Source organism: Corvus cornix, chromosome 2 (assembly GCF_000738735.6).
Source record: "Corvus cornix cornix isolate S_Up_H32 chromosome 2, ASM73873v5, whole genome shotgun sequence".
Taxonomy (NCBI): domain Eukaryota; kingdom Metazoa; phylum Chordata; class Aves; order Passeriformes; family Corvidae; genus Corvus; species Corvus cornix.
Genome location: NC_046333.1, coordinates 35,047,933 through 35,075,232, shown reverse-complemented (window position 1 = coordinate 35,075,232; position 27,300 = coordinate 35,047,933). Strand labels below are relative to the sequence as shown.

Below are 27,300 nucleotides of genomic sequence, written 5' to 3'. Positions count from 1 at the left end.
TGAGCAACTACTGGGGTTGCACTGTTTGCATTTTGCTGTTATCAAATGCAGGGATTCTTTGTGTGGTTTCTAAGTTATGACAGACCCTTTCTACACAATCTCTGTTGTTACTTTCTTTTGTTTTGCCAGATACATCTTCAATGAATGAAAATTGAGTCTTGGAGTTAAGTACTTTTGGAACAAAGAACATTCACTTTAAAATACATGCTTTTAACCAAGATGCTTCAAATTTATTCACACATGCTGGAAAATAAGGGTTTTTTTAAACACTTTTATTCAAAAATATTCAAAACACTTTCTATGTTAATTAAAATACAGAATTGCTATCCTGAATTACAGTGATAAAGTATTTCAAAATGCCTATATATACACCTACATATAGGCATATATGTCAACCTGAGAGAAAACGCACCTACAACTCAAAGTAATGGCTTTTCCTTGTGTCTTTGTGCACAGAGAGAATATATTTTCTCCTTTTTCTTAATGACAGAGGGTATATCATCCCCCTTGAAAGGAAACATTTAACAGTAGCAAGTACTGCTGATAGCTACCTCAGTTACGAGTGAACAAGTCCTACACAGATCAACTGCAGAGTAAAAAAATACGGTAATAATCATCCTTCTTGAATACAGGAGTATGTTTTCCAAGTGCATGTGCTGATGACAAGCTGCTGTCTTACCTCTGCCCCTCCATGCAGGCCAATGTCTTGATGCTGGTGAAAAAGAAGCCACGCAGTGCAGTGCTTTGCACAGAGCTGAGCAGTGATTTGTAATCACAGCAGAGAAACCTTGCGTGTCCGTCTCCCATGTTCCACATTTGGGACACCTTCTGTCATAACACTCAGAAAGTCTAGGAGCACAAATAAAGCTGAAGTGAGTAATTATCTGGCACTAGCTTATTGTTAAATGTATCTGCATTTGCTTAGCTTTTCAAAGTTCCTGCTGTTGTCATTTTGCTTGCTGCTGAGTTCAGTGGCCGGTCTGAAACACTTTACAGAGCGTCTTGGTCTCCTGTTGACTGTGTGTGGAATGAGCTGGTAGATTCAGTGTGGTAGGTGATGTGAACTCCACACCACTTGCAAAAATACCCAGGTAACTGCCAGTTCTTAAAGAGCATCTTCAGGTACTTCTTAAATTTTTCCCCCATGAAGAAGTAGATGACTGGATTGAGGCAACAGTGAAAAAGGCCGAGGATTTCTGTTACCTGGAAAGCATAGTCGAGACTCCTGCTCACTTGACAGTCTCTAATGACTCCCATAAACTCCAGCAGTTGTAGGAAAATAACAATGTTGTAGGGGGTCCAAAAAAAGAAAAACACAACCATGACAGCAAAAATCATCTTCACGGCCTTATTCTTTTTGTCATTTCTACAGTGAACTAATGTTTTAATGATCATGGAGTAGCAAAATGTCATAATTATAAAAGGGATTAGGAGCCCTAAAATGTTGATTTCCAAAGTGGAAAAAAGCTTCCATGTTGTGAAATTGCCTGGAAATCTCGGCTTGCAGGTTGTATAATTATGTTCATTAAAAGACTCTCTAAATACAAGCTCGGGAACTGAGGCTGAAAGAGCTACTAGCCATACAACAAGGCTAGTAATCAAGCCATGGAAGGCAGTCCTTGCTTTCAAGGAAAACACTGCACGAACAATTGCCAGGTATCTGTCTATGCTCATAAGCATAATGAAAAATATCCCACTGTAAAACCCAACCAGGTAGATCCATGAAATGATTTTACACCAGGGAGTTCCAAAAACCCATTGGTCTAGTGTGAAATAAGACCAGAACGGCAAGGATAAAACGAAGAGCAAATCTGAGATGGCGAGGTTTAGCAGGTACACATCAGTCATGCTCTTCAGCCTCTTGTATTTGAAGAGGACCACGATGACCAGAATGTTTCCAACGAGCCCGACCAGGAATACCAGGGAATACAGAACAGGTAGGAAGGAGGCTGCAAACTTCCTGACGCTTTCCTTACTGCATGGTTTTGGAGCATCGTTGTAATTATCGTAATAGTCATAAAAGGTTGAGAGTTCAAGGGACTCTGTACTTGAAGAACTCATGTTTTTTTCCCCAGTTCTGAGAAGAGAGGAGTATAAAAATGTCAGTGACTTTCAGTGCGTGAAGACCATGTGGTTACTCCACAGACCTGAATCACGAGTGACTGACTCACAGCTCAGCACACGACTCACTGCAGGTTCTCAGACATTATGTAAGCATTATGGGATGGGTGCATGTGCACACTTGAACAAAGTACTGTCCTTAGCATGCATGTACTTAGTCCTTGCACTATGGTGCAACTTGCACGTCAAGCACAAATGGATGTTCAAATGGATGAGAGGAAAGCAAACAGGAATGAAAGATGTGGGCCACAGGTGTCAAATCAGAGATGGTTAAGCCCCGTGTAGAGCAAAGTAAAAAGCAAAGCCACTGTTCATAGCAGTTCAGAATTTCACTCATCCACCTTTCCCATCAGGCATATGCCACCCACCATAAGAAGACAGTGATAAACATGCATCAGACTTTTCTTATGAAATAACATTTACTGAAAGCTGCCATGAGGTTTCAGTAAGTGCTATTTTCGGTGGCTAAATGAATAACAGGAATTTTTCATGTTCTTTTCTAACAGGCAGATACAGAGTTTTAAGTGATGTAAGCTGGACACAGGGAAAATATATTGCTGACTTATGAATCTGTGTGTTATTCACATCACAACATCATTCTTTTAGCCTAACATACCAGAAATTCTGAGTTCTGTTCTTACTTGTGTGTATTGCTCACATAACAAGTGGCGTTTTTTTAGCCTAGCATACCAGAACTCTAAGCCTGAGCTATGTTCTTCCCCTTTGTCTTTATTTTGTGAATGGAAAGCAGAAGAGAAGTGAGTTTCATTGCTTTACTTGTCTTTGCCATGTGTGTTGCTGCTACATAACAGCAAAAATAGACTATCATTAATCTGAGACCTACTGTATGTAGTCCCAAGCATGACACCTTTCCAGCCCACAGTTCTGTTCCATTCTACAGAGAGAGGAATTTAATATTATTTACAAGCCACAAGGACAAAACCATTTGACACCAATGGTGTAGAAATGACAGCTTTGCAGCAACTGCACCCAGACATACCTGAATCTAATCTAGGTTCAGCATATCTTTGAATTCTTAAAAGCATATATGCTCACAGAATACACCCACTTCTGATGATGCAAGAATTCTTAAAAACTGCCTAAAAAATTACCTGAGCAGCTATAAAAGGTAAATGGAAAAGCATTACATTCACACATATCATGAGTATACATGATACACAAATGTCTGAGGAATTGCATTTTAAGAATTTTACCTTTTCTCCTCCTTTCTTCCCAGATGATGTGAAGAAGCTTCTTTGCTCTAAAGGTGCAGAATCACTTGCTTCTCATCAGGTAGCTCTGCCAGAGATGTGCTACCCACACAGCAATATCCACCAGCTGCAAAAAGCAGATGCCACTAGGTAGCTGTGTCTCTTAGCGGAAGCTTCGACTTCCTTAGATTATATCACAAGTACTTCTCTCCTCAGTGCTCATCAGAGACAGTCCCTTTAAGTCAGAAATAGAATTAAACACGTCTTATAATGTTTAAAAAAAACACAGTTTCCACTGGGAGACTGATTACTGAGTTAAAGCAGCTTCATCTCATCCAACAATCATTAAAACTGATGTCACTAAGCATAGATGTCACTCATCTCTCATTCAACTGAAACCTCGTTCTTTTCTTAATCTCAGAAAAAAATAATCAAAGAATCATCTGTAGTGAGCAGAGAGGAGGCAAGCACTTGGTAGGTGTGTGGGAAGTGTGTTTCTAGTCCTTCTCTGACAGATAACTGATTTTGCAAGTTGCACTATGTAATTGTAGAAGAAAAAACTATAGATTTAGTGTAGGGAAGGCTCACTGTTGTTTGATCATCCTAACTCCTACTTCTCTTACTAAAAAAAGAAATGAAGGCATGTTCATTCACACTACCTTTTTGCTTGATGTTTTCCATGGCAGGTTTTATATGCAGCAAATCCACCTCCTACCACTGACCAGCACAAAATGTAACAGTGGTCAGAACATCGAATAAGAAGTAGGATGTGCGCACGCGCGTGTGGTCTAAGGGCAGAGCATGCAACGTGCTGAGGTTTACCGTGGCTGTCACATTAGGAAGATCAACAGCTTCTATGAATTTCTCTTGAGAGTGAGGTGGGCCTTATTTGTCTTTTGCGGGATCCTGAGAAGGGAGAAGAGAGCACAGAGAACATGTGCTAGTCAAGTGGGATGGTTGTGAGTCCTGCCAGCACAACAGCTGTGCTGGCAGCTGGCAGGTGCTGGTCTCCTCTGTTTCCCAAAAAAGGCCAGCCAAGCAGAAGTACAAGCCATTTCTCAACAGAGAAGCCTGCTTTCTTGTGATCAGGAGAAACTGAAGAGACAGGACAAGAAGCAGAAACAAGAAATCTACAGAAGATGGTAGTGAGAACAGGAAGATTCAGACATATCTGTCCACAAGAAATTGTATGTTTTCTTGTTCACTCTCTGGTGTTTTTCCAGACACAGGTATAGCTTTTGTTCAGTTATGCTATTTGCTGCTATCTCATGTCTCATCATGTCAGAAGCACTGTTACACTGCCCAATAACTTATGTTTGGCTGAAAAGCTTGATGTGAAGACAGCGGGACATGTGGGGTCTACTGGTTTCAGGTTTTGCCAGAATAAAACAATTGTATGGGAAGGACCCTGTCAGTCATCTTTCACAAGATGCATCTGTGGAAATTTTTAAATCAGTCTGTGGGAGATGTTCCTTCAGTGCAAGTTATTGCTCTGCAGATCATCTACATTTTCTCTTCAGCTTACTAGCAGTCCTTAAAGGATGTGGACATCAGATAAGCAGACAACAGTGTTGTACCTGTTTCATCAGCTCTGCTCACAGAAACTCGAAGCTGTTCCTCTTAATGTTCTTTTGTCTGCGTAAGGGCCCCATTAATCTCTTCTTTGACATCTTGTTGCACTAGGCCCACAAGTTCAGCTTTTTACCCACAATAACAATGAAATTTCTTTAAGTAGATGCTTTTCAGGAAAAAACACCTCTTGCTCTTGACAATGCTCTCTTAGGCATTGATGTTTCTTAGTTCTGGCTGTAATTTTTTTCTCCTCAATAAACTACCATGCATCTGCATGCTTATCTTGTCCCACTCATTATTTTCAGCTCTATCAAACCCGGTATCTTCTTTGAATTTCATCAGTGGCGATTTTTCTTGATTTCCAGATGAAGAGGTGAATAGAACTGAATCCAGATATTATATCTCTCGGACCCTGTAAGAACTCCGTTTGGCTAAGGAATGATTTCCTATCAGCAGCAACATTTTGCGAGATGTGTTGACCACCATCAGCAACATTTCGAGACCTGTCCTTAGCACACAGGCCACACTTCACATATGCTTCTGATCTTTCAGTCATACTGTTAGCAGGGAAAAAGTCTGCAGCCATATGAATTCCAGTTTAGTATGATCCCTATGGCACTGGCCTGAAGAAAGCACCTACCTGGCACAGTGCCTCTTGCCCAGTCCTTCTTTGGAAGGCTTTCAAGTAGCAAATGCACCTGCCATAATATCAGTGCACTTCATACTAAATCACCAAAGGGGAAGGTCTGTCTTTGTAAGGAGACTGAGCAAGAGTGTTTCTGCAGGAAGAGGAATGCTCAGCCACAAAAAGAGAATAATGTTTATGGCTACAGATACCGAAAACTTGTGATGCGTGAACTCCAGAAAATGAAGATTAAAAAAATATAACTGCCAGTTCGTGAAAATCAAGAGGATGTGAATAAATCCTGAAATACCTTCTGATGGTTTACCAATGAACAGGGTTCCTGGGAGAGCCTGCAAGGAAAACTGTGGTGAAAACAGGAAAAAATAAGGGCAAATGAGACAGTGCAGAAAATAGAGGGAAGGTGGTGTGAGTGCAGGTCCTGCAATTGCTTGGAGAGAAAGAACAGTGGAAGGGACTGAGTGTAACTATAGTCTGCAGTAGGGGAGCTCTGAGGTCCCCTTCTGACATGGCAGCCTGTCTTTTTCAGCTGCTTCTTGGAGAACCTGGCAGAGACTAAGAAAAGGAGAATGGCAGGAGATGGCAAGATTAAGGGGAAAGGGGGAAGGCTTCTCAGTGGTGCTGCTGTAAAACTAATGGTTTTGCAGGGGAAGCGAAGAAGAAAAGAAGTCATCTTACTTCTTTACTAAATGGTATCAGGATATGTGGCACTGACCAAATATATCATGAGTGCACAGGGGTGGACCAAACCTGATTAGCCTGACTGGAAGGAGATTAACCTTTTATATGGGATGGTGTTTGGGGGGGGGCACATTAAATACAGCAGGATACAATACAATATTAATATAAATTTTAATAAAAGCAAAATGCGGAACAACCTATACCATAAAAAACTTTGCTTTTCACCAAAAGATTATTTCAGCCACTCCCATCTTTTATGGGAAGTCTTATGATTAATTTGCCATTTTACAGGAGGCATAGGACTCTTGCCCAGGGAAGGACTGGAGATAGACATTTACCTAACCCACTAGGCTGTGAGATACTCACTACTGGTATGACAGTGCACCATCCATTCTGTCTGATCTCAATGCTGGCCAGGGACAGATGATTCAGACAAGTCCTCCTTTGGAAGACGCTTGCCCAGGAGAGAAGCAGATGACAGTAAATAAAAAGGGACCACTAATTGCAAGAATGAGTATTTTGATTGATTGTGTGGATCAGGGCGGGATCCATGCTGCCACAGATGGGCGAACATTTACCTTTCTCATCAAAGCATTCTCTCCATCAGGTGGCCAAGTCCTTCATGCATGGTCAGGCCTTGTGTGATTCTTCTTTTGCAGTTCAGGTGAATTTGGATTGCAGTTTGCACGCCTCTAGCTCCCATACTTCCTTGTTAGCAAAGTGTTTGTTCTACCAGCTAATTGTACAGTTCCTTTCTTTGTAATTTTTAATGCATTCCAAATTTCCTGTACATGACTAAAACTGCATCATTCTGAGAGAGAACTTAAGAAGGGAAGTGAGTGATTTCCCCGTTTTAGAGACAACCCCTGTGTACACTGTTTCTCAGGTGATTCATTCACCATTTATTCAATCTTTTTGAAAGCATGTATTCCCTTTGGCTAAGATAGCTGTTTGTGCTGACAAGGAAATGATTTAAGCCAAAAACATATTTTGCTTGCTCAACACTAAGCTGCAATTCCCCTCATCTTTTTTGCTTTCAGGGGACCAGCCCTGCGCATTCTACTGTTTGTATCCACTGGTGATTCTGTGAATGGTGTCAGTCATCCTTCTCCTCGGTCTAATTTCCTTTCTTTCCACATGCCGTGCTTGCAAAACTGCTATAGACAGAACTCCTCATTAAAAAAAAGAACTGAAAATTCTCACCTCAAAAATGACAGAAACAGTCATTTTATATGCCTAATTTTACTAAAAATAAAAATCACTAATGCAAAAAACATGAGTTTTACTCTTCTTAAGTGTGAAATGGCACAGCAGGGAGCTTTCCTTGTGATGCTCAGCGATCTGTTAAATGTTACCAAGCTGTTTCTACAGGTAGGTGAGAAGTTTGGGCTGTTTCCACTCTGAGGAGCCGTTGATACCTGAGATTTAATTTTTTGTTTTTCCTAAATGTCCCAGCCATCACCCAACCATCACTATGAGGTCCTCTTAAAGGACGTTTTTTCTGAAGAAAAAAAAAAAAGACAAGGCAGTGGTGAATAGCAGAAGTGTTCTCAGGCCACTTTTTTTGATGTTTATTGTGATGAGTTTAGATACAGAGGAATGATGACAATGTGGCAAAAAGGCTTTGGATTCTGTGTGCTTTGTGTTGCTGGTAGCCTTTAAAAGCTTATTAAATGCTTTTAAGGTTTATTAAATACAACAAAGACAGTAAAGGGTCTTCATTGGAGCATCTCTTTCATCTTTGTGATTCACAGGCTATTCTGATGTGTTATGTGAATTGTTGGTGAAACTGCCTGTAGTTAATTTTACATCTACAGACTTACATTTGCTCACAAGCAAATAAATGAAACCTCTGAGAAATTGATGTTTCTTCCATCAGCAGAATGTAGTGACTAATTTTTTCTTACTTTTCATAAATATATTTTTTACACTCTGTCTTTTTTAATCAGTGACTCCACTTGTTTGGCTGGGGTGCCCTGCTTTAACCATGAATGACTTTCAAGTCCAACAGGGTTTAATAATGCCACCTTCTGGTGGAAATGCAAAGAAAGCATTGACGCTAAAGATGGGCAGAAGGAATGAAGGAGCGAGCTTAGAGCAGAGGGTCCTGCGGGGGCAAGGCTGATTACAGGGATAGTGAGAGGGTGTGGTGACTCTGGAAATACTTGGCTCCCGGTGCTGTTGGCCTTGTGCAAAAAGATGCATACTACTGTCTACCACTGCCCCTTCTGAATCTGACCTGATCTGTAAACCCTGGCCTGTGCATTCTGTATTGTTTTTACGATAACTGGTATTTTGACCATCCCTTCACTGTAGCCCCCTGAAACCTGAACTACCAGGAGGATCTGGAGAGCAAGGCTCAGCAACAGGACCAAGAAAAAGGAGCTGAACAAGAAACCAACTGAGGGTGAGCCTTAATGAGGGCTCCCTTGGAAAAAAGCAACAACAAAAAGCTGATCACAGTATGAGGATACCTAATTTCTAAACAGGACTCCGAGGAGGAGAGGGACTACAATAAAGCAAAGATTCATTGCAAAGGGACTCTGAAGCCACTTGGGGGTTATGACCTGGTCCAATTTTAGTCAGCTCTGATACTGCCATTCCCAAAACAGGCAAACCCAGCTTTGAGTCTCCTCAGACACCTTCCTTCCAGGGCAAAGAAGATGTGAGCTGAAGCTCCTTCATCTGTACCAGAAGGCCTAGCATGATGTCCGTAGGAGGTGCTGAAAAGGCAATTCCTGTGCACGCTTAACCAGTTCCCCATCCCTGCCTGGTTACAGGCCATCAGCACTGCTGGTTGAGGCCCTTCCGGTGGGAAATGTTCCCCCTTGCTTTGTGCTCCAGCTACGGCCAAACTGGGATCTCTGTTGCTCAGCAATTGCCTGGGGCAAAGTGGGTGGCGAAGGGCCGTGAACAAAGGTGGTTCAACAACCTGCTCCAGGTGCGTTTCAGATTTACCATTTCCTTCTGGTTTGCTCCTGCCTGGTTGGAGACTGGAAAAATAATTGTTGCTGCAGCTCAGGGTTTCAAGGAGCTCCTATCTGTAAGGAACCGTCCTGGTCCGGGGCACAGGAGATTCCACGTGGGAGCAGTAGGTCGTGTCTGACACCAGGGGGAACTGTCTGTCAGAGGTGCGTGGAGCCACCGCCCCTGCGCTGCCTCAGCTTTGTCGGTGTCCTCCATCGTGCTCTGCCCGTACGGGCCGCTGCAATCTCTGCTGCCATTTCTCTGCCTCTCGGTGCCGCTGGCTTTAATTTTAATGTAGCAAATTTATGGGCTAAACGCGAACTCCTCGTGGGCAAAATGCAGCTTCTCAGCTGCCTGCACTATCCTGGCATATTGGACCTATGTGTTGTGGAACTGTTGTGCTGCAGCTGGATATGGAGCAGTGACAGATGCATGCAATGGATCAGAGACTTAATATGAGTGGGGTGGGAAACAGACTGTTCCAGTGACAGCTGCAGCTGGAAAGTGGATAATATCCCCTGTATAGTGAAACAGCAGTGCCAGAGTCCTTGCTCTCATTCTCTATCCCATTCACTACCCTCTGCCTTCAGTGATATAAAGCTCATGTACGTCTTCCTGATTGAAATATCATGGTCAGAAATTTGGTAAATGCAAACTGTTCTTCACAAACAAACCATTTTCCTCATGTCCAATGGGGGTTATTTTACAGTATTTCTTTAGGGAGAGGAATGAAAAATGCAATATATTAACATTTTTGTGTCGAGTATTAGTGCAACAAGCAAAATCAGACAGGAACAGTCGGTGGACTTTTTTTCCCCCATACTGAAAACAATGTGTTAACACTTGCCCTGTAAAATGCAGGTCTCAAATTTGGGTGTGTATGGTGAAAACCAAGTTCTTAGAGTTGCTACCAAGTAAATTAGGAAGTTCTGCTTAACAGTGGCAGCAGAATTACTGCCAACTTCAACAGAAACTGAATGTAGTAAGTGTCAGAAAACAATCTTTAATAGTTAGAAATTGTTCTCAATTTTTGCTTTGACTACTGAACTTGAATTTCAAACTAATAACTCTGGATGGCTCAGGTTTTCATTAGAATTTCAGGTGTCCTACAGAGTTAGGAAACTGAAGTGCAAACAGTAAAACTTCGAGCAGGACTATGTATGTTCTTAATACAGAAAATATTTCATTCAGTGGCTATTTTAGAAGTGGTGTGTCAATGGCCCTTGGCAAAGCACGGCATCATGCTTGGGCTATAACTGCAGCAGAAAGAATTTACCACCTAGGACCTGAAAAAGCAACAGTGGGTAGAGATAGTGCAACTTCAGATTTTCTTTGAAAAATTCTCATTTGATTTTTAGTGATAGCAGGACTTGGGGTTTGCATGGATCAGACTTTTTCCCTTGTGGTCCTGCTAAGACAAGGGCTTTGTATCACTCACAAGATCTCAGTGAGGGACTTCACAAAGATCACAGAGACAAAATGGAAATGACAGTACTTAACCCATAACCCATTACTTAATTAATAGTTTCTCTGTGAAGAACATCATTAAAACTTCAGACTGCCCTGGGCGAGGACTTCAAATCCACTCCCAGCAAATGCTGAATCCAAAGGAAATATGTGGGTAGCGACTGGCTCCTTCTGATGCCAGTGTTGAAAATGACAGCTTTCACTGCTGAGCAATTTCCTAGGCCAATGTGATGCTTTGACTTGCTGCATTTCTAAGCTTTTTGTACAAGTTTTTTGTTAAAAAACCCAAGAAACCAGAGTGGTTAAAAAAAAAAACAAAACAAAAAACAAGAAGAAATGTAAATCCTATTATTTTGGAGCTGTGATGTAATATTTGATTGAGACAGATTCACAGTGGCACCTAAAAAATACTGATGTCCATGTATCTCCCTGCAAGCAGTTTGGCTGAATGTGTCTTGTTCATTCTATTTTTAAGTAGAACATGAAATACAGTCGTGAACCTGCCAAGGAAATTTGGATTCAGGTTTTATTAGTTCCTCAAACTGTAACCCAGCTGGAAAAAGATTTATGGTAAATGTCAGTGTGATTGTCAAACAGGAAAAAAAGTTGATCATGATGAAAAATAAAGATGCAAAGATAGCTCATCACCCCTCAAAAGCCCAAAGCCTAACACCCACCCCCCCAAACCCAGAGGTTTCCTCCCCTCCTTTTTGCACAACCAAATACAATTAACTGGAAGTGCAGTTCTTAAAGAGACATCAATGGGCTCTCAGTCAGGCTTGAATGGTGCAGTGCAGCAAAGGGCAGCAATGCCGGTCTCAGCTTGCAGCTGAACCCAGACCTGGCAAAGTTTGTTACTTGCTGCTTTCAGAGCACTGGTATGTCCCATGGAGGCCAAAGTTTTTTAAAGAATAGAAGTTTTTTAAGTTACAAGAATACTCTTCCAGCTAATACAAAAAAAAAAAAAAAAAAAGGAAAATGGTGATTTTGGTTTTCACTTGGGTTTTCAAAGATTTAGCACTGCTCCTATGAGGAGGAACCTGCATAAACCAGCGGTTTGTTGCAGAGCCCAACGCCTAGAAGCTCCCGAAGCTTTTAATCTCATACAAATGCTCAAATATTGGGCAATAAAACCATGAAAATAAATGGCAAACTTTATATAATAACTTGCAAATACATGGCATAAAACCTGATAATGTCATGCTGGCAATCCTTGAAAGTATTCCATTGCACAGTGTGGCAGAGAAGACTGGAGCACAGGTTGTCAGGAGGGGCCCTTGGCTTGTGTTCCGGTTTGGCCAAATTTAGAAATATATATCCTCTGAGAGAAGGCACAACCAGCCCTCCCCCACCAGGTTCGGGAAAAAAAAAAAATTTTCCTCGAAGGAAAGTGAAGATAAAACTATTTATTTAACAAACACACGGGAAAGGAAAATAATGTTAAATGGTAAAATCTTTTGCTGTAGAGGAAAAAACCTGGGAAAGCATTAGAGTCCTCCCTTTGGTCTCCTCGGAGCTGGGGCTTGGGCCGGGGCCAGGCCCTCTGTGCCTGGTGGAAAGTCCTCCTGATGTGCTCTGATGTTACAGCAATCAGGCAGTCCAGTAGAAAAGGGAGAAAATCCGGAATTCCAGAGAAGGAAAAGTTCAACTCTCAGCCTCTCTCTGGAGAACAAGAAACTGGAAAAACTGGCCAAAAGCTGACTGGAAAGCCGCAAGCCGGGTGCTTCCTCCCTCCCCTGCCCCAGCTGGGAAAAAAAAAACCTGCTATCTTTATGTGACCTTGAACAAGTTGCAAACTGCTTTGAGAAAGTTTTGCTCAGTTTTTTTCTTCCCCCTCTCAGGCTCAGTTTAGAGGCATAGAAAGGCCAATAATTAATTTCTGGGCATAGGCAGCGATATGGGATACACATCATAAAGTCACCCCAAGACAGCTTGGAAGTGAAGGATTTTTGCAGCTTGCAGGGGACCCAGGGCTGTCGAGGCAGTCTGACTCACAGTAGCAAGTCTGCCCTGCCAGAGGGAGATGCACCTGGAAGGAGAGGGATGCACTGTACTGTGACGGGTAGGATTGCTGGGGAACCCCTGGGGAGAAGCAGCAAAAGGCTCCTCATTCCTAGAGAGCGGGCATAAGGCTCTGAGTTTCCACCTTTCATTCTGAAGACAGCACACGGATCATATTTAAAGGAGCTTTTTACTCTTCCCACTCAGTAACTCACCATTGTCTGGAAAATCTAAGGGAAGTTAAATAAACCAAGCGCAATTGCCTTGCTCAGTTTGGCAATCCACCATCTTCAGGCTGACTTCATGCAGATAACTTCTTGTTTAGTCTCAGAACCTTCCTCTTTCTGTCTGCACATCTTGACATTTCTTTAAAAAAACATTGCAAAAATACCACTTCTTAAAATACCACTTTCTTGGGGGTAGGGACAAACAAAGTTGCCACTTGATTAGGCAGACTGAATTTTAAAAAATAATTTAATTTCAAGTGACACTCGTGCTACACTTAGACAGCAAGTCTGGAGTGTGGAAGTCCACTTATAGCTGAAAATTACAAAATTAACATAGAGAATATATTTCCACCAAATACAAAGCGTTTTATGAAAAGGGGGTTTGGTTGGTTTTTTTTTTAGTGTAGAGGGTGATGAGTGTTCAGTAGCAAAAAATGGAATGTTTGTGTAATTATTGCCATTGGAAAATTGCTTAATGGACACACTCTCCTCCACGTTTTTTTAGAAACAAGATGGTACTAGGGTCCACAAGGAAAGGCCCTACTCCTCCCCCTGACACTCTGAAACAACTTTGTTGTGTTAGTTCAGAAGTGAGAGAGTTACTTTGATTTGAGATATTATCAGTTTCTTCAGTGTATAGAAATAGGGTTGCACTCTCATGGACTTATTTTGTAAGATTGGTCCTTGATTTTTCTTGTAAGGTGATCTCAGCTTCATTATTGGCAACAGTCCTTTTTCCCTTCACCTAACTCTAGTCCACAGTGCCAACAAATTCTCCTTTGTTTTACAGCAGATGATGACAGGGATGCCCAGGTAAAAGACTCAGTTGTCTGATGGACATTTTTCTCCCCCAGTGCATTGTTACTGCACGAGTAAAAAGGATATTTGGAGGCTGTGAAGTGCATGTGGGAAATGCGTCCTCTGGGATGCTTTAAGTCTGGGTACAGCTGAAGTTTTCCCTGGGGAAATCAGCTGTGGTGGGAGAAGCCCCAAAGCTTGAGGAAGGCTGTGGTAACCAGCAGGGGCAAGTGGTCATTGTGTCCCCAAAGCTGTTGTCTGTGACAGTGTAGACATGGCTGGGATTTACAACATGTAGCAAGCAGGGCATGGGGGTGAGGCACAGACCATGCTCAGCTTGATCGTGCTATGCTTGGGCCAAGCACAGGGATACCCATACTTCTAACTCCCCTTGTTCCAGAGGGTGCTGATGTCCACTGGTCAGAGCCCTCGGGGATGTGCTGAGTGAAGGACTCCACCGAGCTCTGGCATTTGGCTGAGGCCAAGCCCATGGAAATCGGGAGATACACCCACTGGCATATCTCTAATCCTTGAACATAAATTAGAGATCCTTGCTCGATTTATTGCATGCTGTAAACACAGGGTGCACTGGTGACACTAAACGCATGTTCAGAAAGAACTCCTTTTTATTGTTAAACAGTGGGACTTTATGACATATGAATGCGCAGTTAAAACATTTGTTGCAGTCAATAACCACAAAATTACTTCCTTATGGATATATAGCATCAAAAATACACCCCTTTACTATCAAAAATATTACCCTTTCCTAAAAGTCAGTCACCATTCATTAAAGAGATTTCTCCTCCCTTAAAAATGAGTTTAGGTCTATGTACATCAGTATCACATGCACGTACACTGACACATGCACAAGTTGCAGTGGTGGAACTGTTCAAAAGCTTCCCTATCCTTAAATTCTTCTCCACCTCCTTTTCTAGGCACGGAGCACTCCTTTTCTTTCTACTTTCCCTCTTCCTTACTCTTGATCCAATTCCATGTTCAACACTGACATATTGTACTGCTTTTGTTTTTAAAATCTTTACTGTTTTAGAATATTTAATGCTTAGCAAGAGGCATGTCAGTAATTCAGTGCAACCATTAAGGCTCTTCATACGGATAATGGCAACCCCTCAGCAGTTGCTATCCCTGCAGGACACACATATTGATACATTTCTCCTTCCCAGAGCCTTTTAGACGAAGACAGAACCATCCTGGTCGCTGGTGTTCAGGGTTATGTTGCTGTTCACCACACTTTCTGCATAACTAACTGAATGGGTGACCTGGTAGCGACTGCAGGGCCCACAGAAACACAGGAATGGACAGTACTTCAAGCAGACTTGATAAAGGTATTTCCTGAATTTTTCCCCAGCAAAGGCATAGATAAGAGGATTGAGACAACAGTGACTGAATGCAATGGTTTCAGTCAGGTGCATTGCATAGTCCAGTGACTTAATTTGGTTGCAATTTGTGAATAAATCATAGTGATATAAAGTATCTAGAAAAATCAGTACATGGTAGGGGGACCAAAACAGAAAAAACACCATCACCACAACCAAGATCAGTTTTATGGCTCGTGCTTTTTTCTGATTTTTGCAGGACAGGAGGGTTTTGATGATCCCACAGTAGCAATAGAATATGATACAGACTGGGATGAAAAAGCCAATAATGTTCAGCTCCATATTGCAGAACACTGGCCAGATGTTCTCCAGCTTCTGTGGGACGACAGCAATGCAGTCATTTTCTACGAGCTGAGAGAACACAAAATGTGGCACTGACACTAAAAACACTACTGCCCACACTCCGCAGGCTACAAGGAAGCCATGTTTTATTGTTCTGGATTTCAGAGAATAAGTTGCCCGGACGATGGCCAAGTACCTGTCAACACTGATAACAGTGATAAAGAACATGCCCCCAAAGAAACCGATGTAGTACAGAGAGGAAACAGCTTTACACGCAATAGTCCCAAGGGTCCATCCACGGACCGTGTTGGACGCCCAGAATGGGAGGGAGATCACAAAGAGAAGGTCAGAGACGGCCAAGTTCAGGAGATAGATGTCAGTGATGCTTTTTTGATTGCCTTTCACTATGGCAAAAACCACCATTAGATTCCCTGTGAGGCCGAGAGCAAAAACCACAATGTAAAATATTGGCAGAAATATTCTCCCAAACTCTTGGATGTCGATTTTATTGCAGGAGAAAGCGTATTCATCGTAAGCGTATTCACCTGTTGTTTCTGCATATGCTTCCGTCATGATGAATTTGCTGGCTAGAGGCAAAATGGAAAGAGTAAAAATAAAACATTAGAGTGATCTTATGTGTGCTGTGGTAAAATACTGAGGGACTGCACCAAGCATGCTTTGGGATTTTGTCACTATTTATTTGAGTGAGGGTTGTATTACAGTGGAGGTGATGGTAGTTACGTTATGACAAAAGCCCAGACTCTGCTGTCACGTGTACTTCACTGAAAATTAACTCTTTAGGATAAGAAAAAAATTAATGAGAATTTCAAGGGCTGTCACATAAGCCCCTGCTTACTGCAGTGCAGCAGGAGCAGCAGCAAGCTGAGATCTGTGCAGGTGGTACATGCACCATGAGCAATGCAGACGCTCTGCCAGCCTGTGGGGCAGTGTTCGGCAGGAAACGATACTTCACAAGTAACAGTTGAACAGATTCAGTGCCTGTCAACACCAACAGCCGCATCTCCCCCACACGCTAACCCTGGGCTGGAAGGGTGGCAAGACGCCCAGTTTGGCCAGGCCTGAGCTGATGCTTGCTGACATGAGAGGAGCAAGTCTGCACTGGGACACTGCTGGCAGTGAGCGTATCTTCGATGAGGCTTTTCTAAAAATCTTCCTATGATCAAAAGAAGAGAAACTATATTGGCCCTTTTCCTCAAGCAACAAAGCATCTCGTGACTGCTCCTGCTTTGGCTGTGAGGCTGGAGCCAGGAATACACCTCGACTGAATCCAAAGAGAGTATGGGGTGCAGGTGTGTGACCTCTGGCCTCACTGGTCTGCACACCCAAAACCTCAGAGCACCTGTCAATTCATCTGCTCTCCTTTGGGATGTAGTGTTCAAGTCTCCGCAAAGATTTCTGTTTGCAAGGAATCAAAAATCTTATAGGAGTGCAGGTGTTGCTGCATTCAGTCTGCTCCCTGGCTGGATAAAGAGCTTGTAAGTATCCATTGCTTGCTCTTGCTGGAGGAGATGAAAGAAATTGAGTGTGATACACTGTGCAGAAGCCCATGGAGATGATAACACGGCCAAACCAGCCTGTTAAAGGTGAGACTGAAAGAAAAGGTCAGTGCTAACAAAACTGCAACTAGTAACTACCCCTTGGCAGTTATCACTGTCACAGTGTCACCGTCTTCTTGCAGGAATCCCCTGCTGCCTGTACAGAAGTGACTCAGTTCAGTGACCATAGGCTGTCTCTAATAGAGATGTTCACATCTCCTGTTAGTGGGTGGTGTAGTCAGTACAGCCAACAAACAGCAGTGCATCTCATCCAATGCAGGTCAGGCCAAATCTGCTTTCAGACAAGACAGACTGCTTTGCAGACTGCTGACCACACTGATGAAACTTCTTTTTCCAAATATAAGGCAAGCATGGACACACTGCTCAGTGGTAGGCGCTGATGGTGTATAGCTACCCTGACTCCTGACACTTAGAGCTAAGTGATTGGAATCCCAGCCTGCAGGTCCACATTTCACCAACAGCAATAGTTTTTATACCTTCTGTTTAAAATAAGCCATGCAAGATTAAACATGAAATAAAGATGTCCTCAAGTGTGAGACAGTTTCCTGTGACACGGTGGTAACTACAACAATCTTGCTATTGTGACCATAGCAACATTTTCTCCTAATGCTTCATTGCCAGAGTATTGTTTGTGGTGTTGGCTGTGAAGCTCTGGCCTCTTATTTTGTAGAAATATCTTAAAGAGGGTTATTTTTTTGTGCTAGTTTGAAATGCATGCTCTTAATTTTAAAATAACTTTTTATTCTGAAAATTCAAACCCTGATGAGAAGTGCTCTCAGACCAGAAAATATGTTTGTGGTTTGCGCAGGAAAAGTGTGCTAGAAAGGGCTGCCTCAGCACTGGTAGCTCTGGGGCATGGGCACCGTGTGGGGAAAGCTGTTTGCAGCAGGCAGCCACACCCATGGGCAGAGCGGCTCTTGCAGTATTTGTCCACTTGCCTTGGGAGCCGAGTCCGCCTTCAGTCCGTCCAGCCCCGTCAGCCCAGTTCAATTCTCCAGCCTCTGGAGACGAGGGATCTGACACCGGCAGAGTTAAAGGGACACAAACAGGAAAAGCTGAGGTGCTGGGGCAGAAGCTGACAGCAATTGCAAACAAGATACTTATTTTCTACTTATTTTCTACTGGCGAGATAAAGAGTTGCCATCTCTTTATCTGCCGTGTTGAGTGATACATATATGAGCAGGAGACATCATACATAACCTCAATAACCCATCATTTTCTGCCTTCCCATCCTGATTTCTTTCTTCCTTTCTGAAACTAAATGTATGCAGCAGAAGCGCCAGGGCACACCAAGTCTCTTGTGCCGAATATGTGTCACTGTCAGCTCCCCAGCTCCTTTGCCTCTCTGTTACTGCATCCATCTGTGCAGCGCCAGAGCCTCAGCCTTTCTCTGCAGGCTCATGTGCTCCACAGCTGCTTCTTCACTCATGCAGAGGTAGCTGAGGGCTACAAAAGTGACTGACTGGAGCAGGAACACCTGGTCTGTGAGAAGACACTGGGTTTGGTCAGCCTCAACAAGAGATGTCTCAAGAGAGATTTAGGGAGAAGGTGTAAAGGTGAAGTAGACAACTTTCCTCAGGGGAATAATTAACAATAGCTGTGGGAAATCACTGCTTAATGTACTGAAAACAAATTTTTGCCATGATGATGCTCAAACACCAGGACAGGGCTCCAGGGGGGTTGTGGGTTCTAATCCCTGGAGATGCTTGAAACTCAGCTGGCCCTGCTCGGTGCATGGGTTTGAACAAGAGACCTCCAGAAGTCCTGTCCTATCCTTGTGACTCTGTGGCAATGCCAGACAGAGGTCATGCTGTTTCTGCAAAGTGTCCCAGCTTCTTCTCAGCCGTGGAAGCTCCTGTTTCATACATGTCATTCCTGGTGTGACAGCCAGAAGTCTCATCAGACAGAGGGGAAAAATTGATTGAAGCCTGCTCTTATCCCCTTAACAGCTTTGCTAATTGTGCTGTCATCCAGAGAGGGCTGTTCGGTGGTGCTTGCCTTGACTGTCTGGGCTGTGTGAAATCCCTGCTCTGCAGAGAGGGAATGCACATTGCTTCACTCTCCTCTCTAAGAACCTCTTGCTATGCTGGTTTTTAACATGCTTGCTCCCTTAATTAGTATCTAGAAAGGCAGCTTGTCCATCTGGAGAATTTCCATATGTGTCTGTAGAAGTCACTGTGCTCTATTGGACAGAGAGGATATCACATATGTGAGGAAATGCAGCTCCCACCAGGGCTTAGCCCTCAGATCTGGCAGACCCCTGCACAGATTTCAGCACTGGCATTGCCTGGAGAGAGAGCTGGGCATGGGAATGGCCACCTTCTTCACTGGAGAACATCTACACAGGTGTGTAGGAGAAACTCCTGGACTTAGTGAAGTAAAGAGAAACATTGCTTGTGCTGGGATATTTCCTGAAATGCCATTTCAGTCAGGTAACCTCCTCTAGCTCACTGATGAGGATCATTTATTTCTACAGTAACAAATTATTTCCTTTACCCTCAGATGGGTGCTTGAGGAGTCTGTGGTACCTACAACAACGAGAAGGGTAAGATTGTGTATAGCATGTCCAGGGGCAAGCAAGAACTGCACTTACCAAAATGATACTAGCCTTTGAATCTGCTGGCAGTCTGCGGCTTGGTCTCTCTCTAGCTCCTGGATTTCATATATCAGCAGTCACACACTCATAATCTTCCACCACCACTCATCCTGCAAGGACAATGCCGCCAGTACTGTTAGAATATTTAGCTCCTCTGACACCACTTTGCTCAGTTTAAACTGATGATACTCAGTAGGTGGGCTGCAAACTCCAAAAGGCTCCCAAAACCCAGCCCATGCTAGATAGGGATGTGTTGAGATGATATTGCACCTTAAAGAGAGAAACTTAGATCTGGCCATCCTCCATCCTTTCCTGCCAGCCTCTCTGTCAGCCACTAAAAGTCCAGTGCAGCTTCTCACTGTCAGCTTCAATCCAATTTTCTCTTTTATACTTACAATAAATGTTCACCTAAGGGACAGAGTGAACTGAAGAGTGTAGAGGACATAGGAGTAGGACTGCAAGGCTTTGAGGTTTCTCCACCAGATATTTTCCCTTGCTGACTACAGGAAATAGTAGATTCACTTCTGCTTCTCATGGAACTGCTTGACCACTTTTCTCTCTCTCTGGATTTCCCCATCGATTTTGCACCCTACTCTTCACAAACACTTCTGCTCTTAATCACATTTATAGCTATCTCAAAGACCATAGTCTGCAAGACCAAGACCCCTGTTTCTCAACCCAGCTATTCCCAAACCACCATGTGCACCCCATGTAATACACAGGGAAGTGAAATTGTGAGAAGTCTGCAAACTCCTCTAAAGAACAGAAGTTGCTTTTCAATCTTCAAACAACACTCGCATCAGGCTGGGTGACACAAAAGGAAATCCTGTTTATGCATCTGATCTTTCCAGGTGTCATCCCTGGCACTTCAGCCAAGTGCCATGTTACAGGCTTTACTGCCAAAAAGAGGGAGATCTTCAAGCAGTTTGCCTCCCTGTGATGCCTCTCCTACCAAATTAAAAGAAGTGAAAAAACCAACCAAATCCAGTCTGCCAGAGGGTTACGCTTCAGATTTGCACAGTATGCTAATAAACGTATTTCAGCCTCAGAAAGGTTTTCACACCTTAGTCAGCATTTCTGAGCACTGCTTACACTCTTTTCTCATGCTGGCAAAACATGCTTTCAGTGCACACTGAATGGCCTGATGAATCACCTGGCCCTGGGAAGCTGTAGGCTTTGTGGGAACCCCTGTGCAACCCTAGAGGTGCATGTATATCCCTTTGGCACCCTTAGATCTGAGCTGCCATCACCCTACCCAAGTATAAATGCCCTTGCTTTTTTCATTTGCAGCTACACCCATCTGCTTCTTTCCAGCTGGTGCTTCTCAGAAAGAGCATAGGGATGACCTCAGGCACCTCCAAATGAAATGTTGTAGCTATGGTGGCACTTCTAACACACAAAAGAAAGAGATTAAAGAAAATAACCAGAACTGGGTGGGAACTAGAAGGAGATGGCACAATGGGTAAAACTTAAACAGCCTGGCCAAGCATCTACCACACAATCATCGGAGTGTCACAGACACCTCCAACCACAAAATCATCAGTGCCGTGGACACCTCTACCCACAGTTTAGATGATACACCACCCAAAACTTAGACTTATGGGTGGTACATTAACCAGAGATGGGGCCCAGTTGCTAGTCCTACACCCACCTAGTTCGTGTAATTCACTTAGTTTGTTTTTCAGAGCAGGGTGGTTCCATTCATAGACAATGGCCTCTGGAGTTGCTTGGGATCATGTTAGATAGCCAGGGCCAAAAGCAAGCCCGTCCCAGCAGATGCAGTTACTTTAAATCTTAAATGTCAGTCTTTTATTCAGTCCTGAAGTGGGGAAGATGTTCTCCCTGTTCCTCCTCTACATGCCGACCTTTGAAAATGGGAAGGAAGGTGAAAGGGCTGATCTAAGCCAACCTTTAACCCAGGCAAAATGAATTTAAACTGTTAAGGGGCAGAGCACAGCTGAGGCCAATCTGTGTGGCTTTATAGAAGAGGAGCTTTAGCTTGGGCATCTGATGGGATTGCAAGGTTGAAAAAGGGGGCTGTGTGGGAAGAGTTGGAACTCTGATTTGCAGTGATTTGTTTAACACATGTCTCCAGCCCAAAGCAAGGCCAAAGAAGCATTGCAATGGGATTTGGACTGGTTAGACATCAGATCTCAAAAGACAGACGTCTGTGGAGGAAGCCTTGCCGAACTAGGAATATTGCTTGTAAAATGTTTGTGGAAATGACAAGTTGAAAGCCAAAAACTCTTCGGTATTTTTATCATTGCTCTGAAAGCAGATTGGCAATGAGAGCTGGCAGGGGCATGTGATAAAAGGGTTCCAGGACTGGAGAGTGATTCAGACAATCTGGGTAATCTAGGGCTTCTGGGTGATTCACATTGGCTCTAATGTACCCACATGTAACCAAAATGACACACTTGGGAGTTAAACAATGTGGGCCATGTCTCAAGAGCGGGGGCATATCTGAAAGGAAACTTGACTGCAAGAAAAGCTGATGCAACCCTCAGATGTTAAAAGAGCTGCCAGATGGGAAGGAACAAATGACTTTACCATTGCAGAGCTTGATACAGGGGCTGTAGACGTAATTTGTAACACTTGATTTCACTTTTGCTTGTGTTAATAATCTTGCTAATTATTTGAGTGGGATTAGCTGCCCGTTACAGTGATGCAGGGAAATTCAAACTAGAAACATGCAAGACAGGAGTAAGATGAACATTTTTAACAATGAAAGCCTAATGACTGGAACAGATTTCAGGTAGGAAAAGGACATTTTTGCATGTCTGAGGGTCTCACTTTGAGAGAAGGTATTGGTCTGGGAAATGGATTTAGGCCAGACATAGTGGAGAATCTCAGCTGGAGGGTGCTAGGTTAGACCCTACAGCCCTTGATAGGCAGGGAGGCAGACCAGGTTGGGGCACTTCTCTCAACAACCATGACTCTCTTCAGTAATAAATGACGGAAAAAGCTAAACTGCCCTCTCCCCCACACTAGCTAGCTCAAATCCTGGGATGTGACCCCTGGAAGGAAGCAGTCTCCTGTGAAGAGTATGGAGTAGCTGCTAGCACTGAGGCCATAATGATGGCTGTGGAAAGGAAGCATCACAGTTTGGAGATGTCACCAAACAGCCCCCCTGTTGAATCCTGTGTGTTTTCCCACCTAACCAGTTCTTTTTTTAATCCTCTCTAGCTTCTGCGTGAGTGTGGTGAAATCCCACATGCTCCCTGCCCCTCCAGTTCTTCCTCAATGACTTTAAGGTGAGGAAATTCCTTTCTTTGGTGTTTCTTCCTTCTTCTGTCATTTATTCTCAGATCAACTGGACTATTTCTGTGGCCCATAAGAATTCTGAAAACCCAATGATTGCTTTTCAATTTGCGTGATTTAATTTATGGAGGCTTCCCCCAGTAATGTGAGGATAAGTTTTTTAAAAGCAAGTAGTTCTCTGGGATGCTTCATTATTGAATTTTCCAATTCAAGGTGAAGTTGAAGGTGCAGAAATATGATGCTGAGGCTTCAAAGGATTAGGCCACTTAGGGTGTTTTAAGTAAATGACTCATAAATGGAAGCCGATAAAATCACTGCTGATAAAGACAAGACTGAATCTTGCCGAGGCTTTTGATCCCTTTACAACAGTATTTAGGTCAAAGATATTAAAAAATGCCACTTCCCTGATCCAATTCTACAGTTTTTACACCAATATTACCAACTAAATTAGAAGCAGACACCACTAGCTGAAGACGAGAAGCATGTAAATCTACAAATTTAAACCAATAGTTTTTGGTGAAAAAATACATTTGAAAAGATCAGACTTTGATCCTGGAAGGCAGGAGGAGAGAATTTAGAGTCCAAAATCCCTAGGGTCTCTCTCGCCTTTGCCTAGGGCATTATAGCTTTGGAAAGTGCTTTCTCAGTGATGTTCCATGCTCACCTGGAGGTAACTGCAGCACAGCAAGTAATCAGAGCACAAGATTTCTATTAGCCCATCGCATCAAAATTAGGTGTAGTCACGATTCATAAAGAAAACACAAAAACACGGACTTCCAGCTGTCTCTGCCAATGTCAAGGGCTTCATCACCCATCTTTCAGAGCAACAACAGAGGTGTTATTTTGAACAAGACCTCGCCCTTGGCCCCTCAGTGCACTGGCCAGGCTGGTGGCCTCAGTCAGGCTGTTTGTGCTACCATCATTGCGAAGCAGGCACAGGGGACTGAACTCAGATGGCCTGGGCACATCCTGCCCCCAGCAGCATCCCTCCACGTGCTGGTTTTGCTGCCCCACCAAGAAGACTTGCTGTGAGCCAGTTGGAAGGGACAGCTGCATCCCAGCCGTGTGTGGTTTGCTGGGGCCACGGAAAGCCCTGCCAAACCCCGGGCAGCTCACTGCTGTGGTTGCTGGTGTATTTATAGCAAAAGCTGAAGGTTTCATGGTTTCAGCTCCTTCCCTTGGCACTGGGGAGGACAAAGCCCCTCTGAAGCAGACAGGGTGGACATGCAGGAGCCTTGGTGCCTGCACACTTAATGGAGCAGGGAATAGGTTCAGGTTTCAGGGCATGACCAAGTCTCTTGAGCACATGAATCTGTTTCAGAAATTACTTAATGCCTTTAGGAAAGATGATCTGACAGTATGACTCGGACTCCCACATCTCCCCTGCATCTTAAAACTGAGGTTCAAAAATCACTGAAATGGTTCTAAAATTTGCATCCATGTCTCTCAGAGTGGTCCTGATCCTATGACCAGAAGTAAGGGAGCTCTGCAGAGCTTCTGCAGCCTGAGATGGTTTCCCAGCAGTGTCCTGCTCCCAGGACCAGCCAGGGGGTGGGAAATTAGGTAAATGGTGAGTATTGTTGCAGAGCAGTATTTATTTTGGTCCTTGCAGAGGCTGGGGAGCACTTTAACTCAGCTACTGGGGAAGCAGTGGCAGAGCTGAGGGAGGGAGCAGGGGCCCTCCCAAGAGCTGCCCACAGGGAATAGGGTGTTTGGGGTTGTCACCTGATGATGGTGACTGGATGGTGACTGCCAGGATCAGGTTTTTTTATTTCACAGGTATTTTATCTAGCCTGTCAGTTCCCCTAATTACCCTTTCTGCTTGCACAGTTTCTCAGGAACTCTGTATCTTTTTTTTTATGCCTAGCTGACCATTTTGCCAGTGTTTTTCTTACCTGCTCTTCCTCAGTATTTTTTTTTCCCAGGCCTTCCCTTCTGAAGCAGCATTCCAATTTCTTTTGTATTTTCTGTTGAAGGGACAGTAAAAACAGATGATTATTTGTAGCTAAGAGCACTGTTTGTACTTGTTTATGGTTACTACGGGCTCTGTCCCCTCACTGCCTTTATTGTGGCATCTATTTGCTTCCTGCCTCAAACCCCTTTTTGTGATTAATAATTTCATATTGCCTCAGCATCTCTGAGAAATCTGAGAGGGCTCTCTATCAGTGGGAGCTCTTTTAAGTCATCTTCTCCATTGTTTCAGAGAGCAGAGCACATTACCCCTTTCTGACTGTGTATGGATGAGATTTAACTTCTGGAGTTGCCAGCTCCTTCCTGGGAAGATCAGGTTTTCTATGGGATTTATTCTCAATGTACTATGTGTTGTTTTTTGTCAAATTTTAGCCTTTTCTTCTCCCTTTTGGACTTTTTCTGCACTGCCCAAACCCTTTAAATTCATCACAGTTGCTGTCTTTTATCCTGTCATCCAGTTCACTGCCTCTGGCTGCACTGCCTGCACACAGGGCTTGCCCCGACAGACCAGATTTTGGGAACCACTGTTCTGGATCTGTGTTTATATCACACAAGTACTGAGTGGGTGGCCACCACTGAGTTACACAAATGTCTCACCCAAACCGGCATACATCTTTATATAACATCTTTCCTGTGGAAAGGTGAGTCACAGAAAAATCAGGTATGTTATACAGAAATTTAAGGCTTTTCAAACGTCTGTAATTTCCATTGCTCTCTTGCTGATCTGTCTGTATCACATGCTTTCTATTGGCTCTACCAGATTTTCTGCTTTTTGGGCTGTCTTTCAGTGTCAGTGATGTTTTGGATGTTGGTTCACTGACCAAAACTAGAAGCAAGCAATGCCGGTGAGTTGTGAAATCCCTGCAGACATTGAACAAAAAACTTCTAATGAAGTAGAAGGGCTGTATCTTCTTGGTCTGTCCTTCTGGGTTAATGTTGCACACTAGTCATATATCAGCATCTGCTAACCTTGAGCATTTCTATCCATGGTGAATATTCCTCTTACCACAAGATGCCACAAATAATTAGTGACAGAGTAAAATTTATCTGTCCTGGTTCACTTTATTAGCAAAAAATGCTTCCCTTTCTACTTTCACAATTTGTAAACAGTACCCACAAATATATATTATATTTTATATATCATTATATATATTAAGTGTATTATATATTATAATATATATATTAAATTATATATAATTTATATTATTACATATCATTTAGATATAATTATATATTTCAAATTATATATAATTTAGATTTCAAGCAGTAAGCAGTGAAGAATTTCTTTAAGTTCATAAGACACCATTTCGTTCGTCTTGCTCTGTCAAATTAGAGGGAAAATATAATTGTCTCTTACCTTAATTCATAACTGCATTGAAAACCAATGTTTCCCTCAAGCTGAGCCTGTTTGGATTTAAATGTATGTTTCCTCTTCTCTAATCCTCATGCCTATGTGAACGTGTTGGCTTCCTGGGCTGAGCTTCTTTGGGGCTGAGATAGTATTGATGTGCTGTGCTTGGGTTCTGCTGGCTTGCTTGTGAAATTTTGAAGTAGGAGGCAGCCACTCAGAGGGACAGAAGGGCTTACAGAGGACAGGACTTGCACGGAAGACAGAAATGCCTGACGTGCTTCATACTCAGCATGTCAAAGCTGTCACCCCCTCAGTTCCTCCCTTTCTATGCAGAATGAGACATTTTTCACTCAGACACAGTACGGTGTGTAGAAATACAAGTTTGGCACAATAGCAGGGACCTTGAGCAGGGGGGACGCAGGAAGCAGCACAGAGGAGTACAGGTATGGGATGGTAGAGGATGGGGCACAGGCTGGCACTGGGGAGCCCCACAGCTGTACACAACTCACTGATGGTCAGCTAAAAGATGCAGATCTGGAGCTGGCAAAACTGGGTTTAGTGGTAACAGAGAGACCAAAATCAATATCTAACATACATAAAGGGCACCACCTATAGTAGGCTGTGTATAGACCAGAGAAGAGAGAAGAAGCTATAGAAGCATGTTGGAAAACATATAAAAAGGATCCAAAGCAGATCCTACAAAAAGACAGATGGAAAACCAGGGTGAACATTGCATTCATCCCAGGGAAGGACTGGAGATGCTGACAGCTTTCTCTGACACCTCACTTCACCACAACCAACCAGGTGAAACCACCAGCCTTAGGACCCAAAGGAGCAGGGAAAGGGTGAGCATAACACCAGAAACTATGTGTGTGCAAAAATTGAAACTGCAATAGTGTTCCTGTTTTTCTGCACCCAGCAGATCTAAACTGATAACAGTTGGAGCCTTGAGAACGCCATTGCACTCACAATAAACTCCTGCCTCTACCTATACATATACTGTGCCTCCTCTTTGCCTGTAAACAAGATTTTATGTGTAATGTCTCTCTGCAGCCCAGAACCAGTGGAGTTTGAGGGTTTAAAATATTGGGATGTTTATTAATCAAGAACCCTTCTTGGCCCCTGACCAGAGCATCCTGCTCAGGGTTGCATTATGAGAGCAGCATCACTGGGATGCTGT

At 43.3% G+C, this 27,300-nt stretch overlaps 2 protein-coding genes across 5 annotated transcripts; both read right to left on the bottom strand.

Moving 5' to 3' along the window:
- Positions 1-205: 205 nt before the first annotated feature.
- LOC104688994 (C-C chemokine receptor type 4) lies at positions 206-4,049 on the bottom strand. The gene is made up of 3 exons (XM_010398823.4): positions 3,992-4,049; positions 3,336-3,567; positions 206-2,077 (listed from the first exon to the last, which is right to left on the bottom strand). Exon 3 carries the CDS (start codon positions 2,059-2,061, stop codon positions 991-993), a length of 1,071 nt encoding a protein of 356 aa, XP_010397125.2. The 5' UTR covers positions 2,062-2,077; positions 3,336-3,567; positions 3,992-4,049; the 3' UTR covers positions 206-990.
- A 10,242-nt stretch (positions 4,050-14,291) lies between these two features.
- CX3CR1 (C-X3-C motif chemokine receptor 1) lies at positions 14,292-26,379 on the bottom strand. Of its 4 annotated transcripts, XM_010398820.4 has the most exons (6): positions 26,127-26,379; positions 24,694-24,765; positions 19,535-19,647; positions 17,880-17,957; positions 15,910-15,951; positions 14,292-15,795 (listed from the first exon to the last, which is right to left on the bottom strand). In XM_010398820.4, exons 5-6 carry the CDS (start codon positions 15,935-15,937, stop codon positions 14,876-14,878), a joined length of 948 nt encoding a protein of 315 aa, XP_010397122.1. In that variant the 5' UTR covers positions 15,938-15,951; positions 17,880-17,957; positions 19,535-19,647; positions 24,694-24,765; positions 26,127-26,379; the 3' UTR covers positions 14,292-14,875. The 4 variants fall into 4 exon arrangements, with proteins under 4 accessions (XP_010397122.1, XP_010397121.1, XP_010397123.1 ...); XM_010398819.4 differs by having other exon boundaries at positions 14,292-15,951; XM_010398821.4 differs by lacking the exon at positions 17,880-17,957.
- Between the last annotated feature and the right edge of the window lie 921 nt (positions 26,380-27,300).

Excerpts from the sequence above, each read along its gene's own strand:
- LOC104688994 (XM_010398823.4), bottom strand. The coding sequence starts at position 2,061 with ATGAGTTCTTCAAGTACAGAGTCCCTTGAACTCTCAACCTTTTATGAC.
- CX3CR1 (XM_010398819.4), bottom strand. The coding sequence starts at position 15,937 with ATGACGGAAGCATATGCAGAAACAACAGGTGAATACGCTTACGATGAA.